General features: G+C 62.6%; 1 protein-coding gene across 1 annotated transcript in view; it reads right to left on the minus strand.

Annotated features, from left to right (window-relative positions):
- Positions 1 to 8,027, minus strand: part of LOC106896265 (sarcoplasmic/endoplasmic reticulum calcium ATPase 1-like) — a gene marked incomplete at both ends in the record, with an annotated part of 16,227 nt that overhangs the window by 4,312 nt on the left and 3,888 nt on the right. The window contains 3 exon segments of the mRNA XM_014956096.1: positions 1,233 to 1,377; positions 3,611 to 3,777; positions 4,657 to 4,954. Coding sequence (XP_014811582.1) covers positions 1,233 to 1,377; positions 3,611 to 3,777; positions 4,657 to 4,954 — 610 coding nt within the window.

Genomic DNA, 8,027 nt, shown 5'->3' on the forward strand with positions numbered 1-8,027 from the left:
CTGAGGTCCCCCCTTGGGTGGCCCAAGGTCTCCTCAGGAGATCTCACTGGGTGGCCCCTGATGTTCTCCAGAACCTCCTGAGGGTCCCATGGGTGACCCAACATCCCCAATGTCCCCCTGATGTCCCCAAGGACCCCTTGATGTCCCCTCGGTGGCCCAATGTCTCCAAGAACCCCCCGATGTCCCCAAGGCCCCTCTGAGGTCCCCCCTTGGGTGGCCCAAGGTCTCCTCAGGAGATCTCACTGGGTGGCCCCCGATGTTCTCCAGAACCTCCTGAGGGCCCCATGGGTGACCCAACGTCCCCAAGATGTCCCCAAGGACCCCTTGATGTCCCCTTGGTGGCCCAACGTCCCCAAGAACCCCCTGAGGTCCCCCCTTTGGGTGGCCCAAGATCTCCTCAGGAGATCTCACTGGGTGGCCCCTGATGTTCTCCAGAACCTCCTGAGGGTCCCATGGGTGCCCCAACGTCCCCAATGTCCCCCTGATGTCCCCAAGGACCCCTTGATGTCCCCTCGGTGGCCCAATGTCTCCAAGAACCCCCCGATGTCCCCAAGGCCCCTCTGAGGTCCCCCCTTGGGTGGCCCAAGGTCTCCTCAGGAGATCTCACTGGGTGGCCCCTGATGTTCTCCAGAACCTCCTGAGGGTCCCATGGGTGACCCAACGTCCCCAATGTCCCCCTGATGTCCCCAAGGACCCCTTGATGTCCCCTCGGTGGCCCAATGTCTCCAAGAACCCCCCGATGTCCCCAAGGCCCCTCTGAGGTCCCCCCTTGGGTGGCCCAAGGTCTCCTCAGGAGATCTCACTGGGTGGCCCCTGATGTTCTCCAGAACCTCCTGAGGGTCCCATGGGTGACCCAACGTCCCCAATGTCCCCCTGATGTCCCCAAGGACCCCTTGATGTCCCCTTGGTGGCCCAATGTCTCCAAGAACCCCCCGATGTCCCCAAGGCCCCTCTGAGGTCCCCCCTTGGGTGGCCCAAGGTCTCCTCAGGAGATCTCACTGGGTGGCCCCTGATGTTCTCCAGAACCTCCTGAGGGTCCCATGGGTGACCCAACGTCCCCAAGGACCCCCTGATGTCCCCAAGGACCCCTTGATGTCCCCTTGGTGGCCCAATGTCCCCAAGAACCCCCTGAGGTCCCCAACGCCCCCCTCCTCCCCCCCAGGGTGGCCACCACCAGGGACCTCCAAGGAAGGTCCTTCCCGGCCCCGTTGAGGGCCGGGGACACAAGGGACCTCCAGGAGGTGCCACCAGGAGGTGGCCCCGATTGTCCCCTCCCCGTGTCACTCACACGTCCCCCTCGGGGGCGTAGGTGGAGCCGGTGATGGAGAACTCGTTGAGGGAGCAGACGTCACCTTCCACCTTGTCCACGATGAACATCTGGAGAGAGAAGACACGGGGTTGGGGGACACCAAAGGGGACATCGGGGCACCCATGGGGACATTGGGGCACCCATAGGGACCTTGGAGAACCCATGGGGACATGGAGGGGTCCAGGAGAAGAGTGGGGCACCCGGGAGGTTCTTGAGAAGGTGGAGGCGCCCAAGGGGACACCAAGGAGTCCTTGGGGACATCAAGGGGTTCTTGGGGACATCAAGGGGTTCTTGGGGACATCGGGGCACCCAGGGGGACCTGGAGGACCTTGGGGAACCCAAGGGGACCTCAAGGGGTCCTTGGGGACATCGGGGCACCCATAGGGACCTTGGAGAACCCATGGGGACATCAAGGGGTCCAGGAGAAGAGTGGGGCACCCAGGAGGTTCTTGAGAAGGTGGAGGCGCCCAAGGGGACACCAAGGAGTCCTTGGGGACACCAGGGGGTCCTTGGGGACATCAAGGGGTCCTTGGGGACATTGGGGCACCCAGGGGGACCTGGAGGACCTTGGGGAACCCAAGGGGACATCAAGGGGTTCTTGGGGACATCGGGGCACCCATAGGGACCTTGGAGAACCCATGGGGACATGGAGGGGTCCAGGAGAAGAGTGGGGCACCCAGGAGGTTCTTGAGAAGGTGGAGGCGCCCAAGGGGACACCAAGGAGTCCTTGGGGACATCGGGGCACCCAGGGGGACCTGGAGGACCTTGGGGCACCCAAGGGGACACCAGGGGTTCTTGGAGGACCTCAGACCACCCAAGGGGACACGAGAGGGGTCCCAGGAGACCCTGGACCACCCAAGGGTCATGGTGGGTTCCTGGAGAACCTTGGAGCACCCAAGGGTCATGACAGGTTCTTGGAGGACCTTGGACCACCCAAGGGGACATGAAGGGTCTTGGAGAACCTCAGCCCACCCAAGGGGACACCAGGGGGTCCCCATGGAGGCACCCAAGGGGACATTGAGGGGTTCTTGGGGACATCAAGGGGTCCTTGGGGACATCGGGGCACCCAGGGGGACCTGGAGGACCTTGGGGCACCCAAGGGGACACCAGGGGTCTTGGAGGACCTCACCCACCCAAGGGGACACCAGGGGGTCCCAGGAGACCCTGGACCACCCGAGGGTCATGATGGGTTCTTGGAGGACCTTGGAACACCCAAGGGTCACCATGGGGTCTTGGAGGACCTCAGACCACCCAAGGGGACATGAGGGGTCTTGGAGGACCTTGGACCACCCAAGGGTCACCATGGGGTCTTGGAGGACCTCAGACCTCAGACCACCCAAAGGGACACCAGGGGGTCCCAGGAGACCCTGGACCACCCACGGGGACACAAGGTGCTCTCAAGAACCTTGGAGGACCTAAGGGTCATGGTGGGTTCCTGGAGAACCTTGGAGCACCCAAGGGTCATGACAGGTTCTTGGAGGACCTCGGACCACCCAAGGGGACACCAGGAGGTCCCAGGTGACCTCAGCCCACCCAAGGGGACACCAGGGGGTCCCAGGAGACCCTGGACCACCCACGGGGGACACAAGGTGCTCTCAAGAACCTTGGAGGACCTAAGGGTCATGGTGGGTTCCTGGAGAACCTTGGAGCACCCAAGGGTCACCATGGGGTCTTGGAGGACCTCAGACCACCCAAGGGGACATGAGGGGTCTTGGAGGACCTTGGACCACCCAAGGGGACACCTGGGGGTCCCAGGAGACCCAGGGGGGACACAAGGTGCTCTCAAGAACCTTGGAGGACCTAAGGGTCATGGTGGGTTCCTGGAGAACCTTGGAGCACCCAAGGGTCATGACAGGTTCTTGGAGGACCTTGGACCACCCAAGGGGACACCTGGGGGTCCCAGGAGACCCAGGGGGGACACAAGGGGCTCTCAAGAACCTTGGAGGACCTAAGGGTCATGGTGGGTTCCTGGAGAACCTTGGAGCACCCAAGGGGACACCTGGGGGTCCCAGGAGACCCAGGGGGGACACAAGGGGCTCTCAAGAACCTTGGAGGACCTAAGGGTCATGGTGGGTTCCTGGAGAACCTTGGAGCACCCAAGGGGACACCTGGGGGTCCCAGGAGACCCAGGGGGGACACAAGGGGCTCTCAAGAACCTTGGAGGACCTAAGGGTCATGGTGGGTTCCTGGAGAACCTTGGAGCACCCAAGGTTCTTGGAGGACCTTGGAGCACCCAAGGGGACACCAGGAGGTCCCAGGTGACCTCAGCCCACCCAAGGGGACCTCGGGGGGCCACCCCACCTTGCAGACGGACATCTGGTTGGTGGTGAGGGTGCCGGTCTTGTCGGAGCAGATGACGGAGGTGCAACCCAAGGTCTCCACCGAGGGCAAGCTCCGGACGATGGCGTTCTTCTTGGCCATGCGTCTTGTCCCCAGGGCCAAGCAGGTGGTGATGACGGCCGGCAACCCTAGGGTGAAGAAGATGGGGCCACCTCAGCCCCACGGCGTGGTGACCGGCCCCACGCCGTGGGACCACGGAAGGGAGAAGAGGTCCACGGGGCCACCAAGGAAGGGGGTTAGAAGGCCATAGGGGGCCAAAAATAGAGGGTTTAAAGGCAGGTGGGACCAAGGATGGACGTGGTGGACCCATAGAAGATCAAGGATGGACATGGTGGACCCATCGTGGCCATCAGAAGACCATAGAAGACCAAGGACGGGTGTTGGAAGCCCATCTATGATCCAAAAAGGGGCTTTAGGAAGCCGTATGAGACCACGGATGGTCTTCAAAAGCCATCTGAGATCAAGGATGGCCATCACAAGCCCAACAAGTGGTCTTCAAAAGCCATCTGAGATCAAGGATGGTCTTCAAAACCCATATATCGGACCACGGATGGTCTTCAAAAGCCACGTGAGATCATGGACGGCCACCACAAGCCCATATAGGGTCAAGGATGGTCTTCAAAACCCATATATTGGACCATGGATGGTCTTCAAAAGCTATGTGAGATCATGGATGGCCACCACGAGCCCAACAGTGGCCTTCAAACCCCATAGATGAGACCAAGGATGGTCTTCAAAAGCCACGTGAGATCACGGATGGCCACCACGAGCCCAACGGTGGCCTTCAAAAGCCATCTGAGATCACGGATGGCCACCACAAGCCCAACAGTGGCCTTCAAACCCCATAGATGAGACCAAGGATGGTCTTCAAAAGCCACGTGAGATCACGGATGGCCACCACGAGCCCAACGGTGGCCTTCAAACCCCATCTGAGATCCCGTACGGACCTCCCGACCCATTTTGGGAGCAAACCAAGCCCAGGGACCACCCAGAAGAAGACAACCCACCTTCTGGGATGGCGGCCACCGCCAAGGCCACGGCGATTTTGAAGTAGTAGATGGCTCCCCGGATCCAGGAGCCACCATGGACGGGGTCGTTGAAGTGGCCGATGTTGATGAGCCACACGGCCACGCAGATGAGGGAGATGACCTTGGAGAGCTGCTCCCCGAACTCGTCCAGCTTCTGCTGGAGGGGGGTCTTCTCCTGCTCGGTGGCCGCCATCTCGTCCCGGATCTTGCCGATCTCCGTGTTGACCCCCGTGGCCACCACCACGCCCACGGCTTTGCCGGCCCCGATGTTGGTGCCCTGGTTGGAAGAGGGGACACAGTTGTGGTGGGCCACCAGGAGATGTGGTGGGACCTGGGGACACGTGGTGGGAGATCAGGAGATGTGGTGGGACCTGGGGACGTGGTGGGACCTGAGGACATGGTGGGACACCAGGAGACGTGGTGGGACCTGGGGGACGTGGTGGGACATGGAGGGATGTGGTGGCACCTGGGGGACATCTATGGGACCTGGGGACATGGTGGGACACCAGAAGATGTGGTGGCACCTGGAGGACATCTATGGGACCTGGGGGACATGGTGGGACCTGGGGACACGTGGTGGGACCTGGGGGACATGTGGTGGCACCTGGGGACATGGTGGGACACCAGGAGATGTGGTGGATGTGAAGGACACGTGGTGGCACCTGGGGACATGGTGGGACACCAGAAGATGTGGTGGCACCTGGGGGACATCTGTGGGACCTGGGGACATGGTGGGACATCAAGGTGGGCCGTGAAGACCACGTGGTGGGACACCAGGAGATGTGGTGGCACCTGGGGACATCTATGGGACCTGGGGACATGGTGGGACACCAGGAGACGTGGTGGCACCTGGGGACACGTGGTGGCACCTGGGGACATGAGGGGACCTGGGGACATGGTGGCACCTGGTGGGATCTGGGGACATGGGGACATGGTGGGGACATCAAGGTGGGACGTGAAGGACACGTGGTGGGACCTCAGGAGACATGGGGGGACCTGGGGACACGTGGTGGGACCTGGGGGACATGGTGGGACACCAGAAGACGTGGTGGCACCTGGGGACATGGTGGGACTTGGGGGACATGGTGGGACACCAGAAGATGTGGTGGCACCTGGAGGACATCTATGGGACCTGGGGGCACCTGGTGGGACCTGAGGACATGGTGGGGCCTGGGGACATGGTGGGACACCAGGAGATGTGGTGGCACCTGGGGACACGTGGTGGGACCTGGGGACATGGTGGGGACATCAAGGTGGGACGTGAAGGACACGTGGTGGGACCCCAGGAGACATGGGGGGACCTGGGGACACGTGGTGGGACCTGGGGGACATGGTGGGACACCAGAAGACGTGGTGGCACCTGGGGACATGGTGGGACTTGGGGGACATGGTGGGACACCAGAAGATGTGGTGGCACCTGGAGGACATCTATGGGACCTGGGGGCACCTGGTGGGACCTGAGGACATGGTGGGGCCTGGGGACATGGTGGGACACCAGGAGATGTGGTGGCACCTGGGGACACGTGGTGGGACCTGGGGACATGGTGGGGACATCAAGGTGGGACGTGAAGGACACGTGGTGGGACCCCAGGAGACATGGGGGGACCTGGGGACACGTGGTGGGACCTGGGGGACATGGTGGGACCCCAGGAGACGTGGTGGCACCTGGGAACTTGGTGGGACCTGGGGACATGGTGGGACCCCAGGAGATGTGGTGGCACCTGGGGGACATCTATGGGACCTGGGGACATGGTGGCACCTGGGGGACGTGGTGGCACCAGTGGACATGGGGACACGTGGTGGGACACCAGAAGATGTGGTGGCACCTGGGGGACATCTATGGGACCTGGGGACATGGTGGCACCTGGGGGACGTGGTGGCACCAGTGGACATGGGGACACGTGGTGGGACACCAGAAGATGTGGTGGCACCTGGGGGACATCTGTGGGGCCTGGGGACATGAGGGGACCTGGGGACACGTGTTGGCACCTGGGGACGTGGTGGGACACCAGGAGATGTGGTGGGACCTGGGGACATGGGGACATGGTAGGACATCAAGGTGGGATGTGAAGGACACGTGGTGGGTCCTTGGGACATCATGGGGGGACGTGGTGGGACCTGGGGACACCTGGTGGGACACCAGGAGATGTGGTGGCACCTGGGGGGACGTGGTGGGACCTGGGGGACATCTATGGGACCTGGGGACATGGTGGCACCTGGGGGACGTGGTGGCACCAGTGGACATGGGGACACGTGGTGGGACACCAGAAGATGTGGTGGCACCTGGGGGACATCTATGGGACCTGGGGACATGGTGGCACCTGGGGACACGTGGTGGGACCTGGGGACATGGTGGGACACCAGAAGATGTGGTGGCACCTGGGGACATGGTGGGACATCAAGGTGGGCCATGAAGACCACGTGGTGGGACCCCAAGAGATGTGGTGGGACCTGGGGACACATGGTGGGACACCAGAAGACGTGGTGGGACCTGGGGGACATCTATGGGACCTGGGGACATGGTGGCACCTGGGGGACGTGGTGGCACCAGTGGACATGGGGACACGTGGTGGGACACCAGAAGATGTGGTGGCACCTGGGGGACATCTATGGGACCTGGGGACATGGTGGCACCTGGGGACACGTGGTGGGACCTGGGGACATGGTGGGACACCAGAAGATGTGGTGGCACCTGGGGACATGGTGGGACATCAAGGTGGGCCATGAAGACCACGTGGTGGGACCCCAAGAGATGTGGTGGGACCTGGGGACACATGGTGGGACACCAGAAGACGTGGTGGGACCTGGGGGACATCTATGGGACCTGGGGACATGGTGGCACCTGGGGACACCTGGTGGGACCCCAGAAGACGTGGTGGCACCAGGGGACATGGTGGGACATCAAGGTGGGCCATGAAGACCACGTGGTGGGACCCCAAGAGATGTGGTGGGACCTGGGGACACATGGTGGGACACCAGAAGACGTGGTGGGACCTGGGGGACATCTATGGGACCTGGGGACATGGTGGGACATCAAGGTGGGCCATGAAGACCACGTGGTGGGACCCCAAGAGATGTGGTGGGACCTGGGGACACATGGTGGGACACCAGAAGACGTGGTGGGACCTGGGGGACATCTATGGGACCTGGGGACATGGTGGCACCTGGGGACACCTGGTGGGACCCCAGAAGACGTGGTGGCACCAGGGGACATGGTGGGACATCAAGGTGGGCCATGAAGACCACGTGGTGGGACCCCAAAGAGACGTGGTGGCACCTGAGGGACACGTGGTGGGGACACAAGGACCGGGGGGGTGACCCCGGGGTGGGGGAGGGGTGGGGTGACCTCG

This window comes from Calidris pugnax, unplaced genomic scaffold (assembly GCF_001431845.1).
Source record: "Calidris pugnax isolate Ruff unplaced genomic scaffold, ASM143184v1 scaffold321, whole genome shotgun sequence".
NCBI lineage: Eukaryota > Metazoa > Chordata > Aves > Charadriiformes > Scolopacidae > Calidris > Calidris pugnax.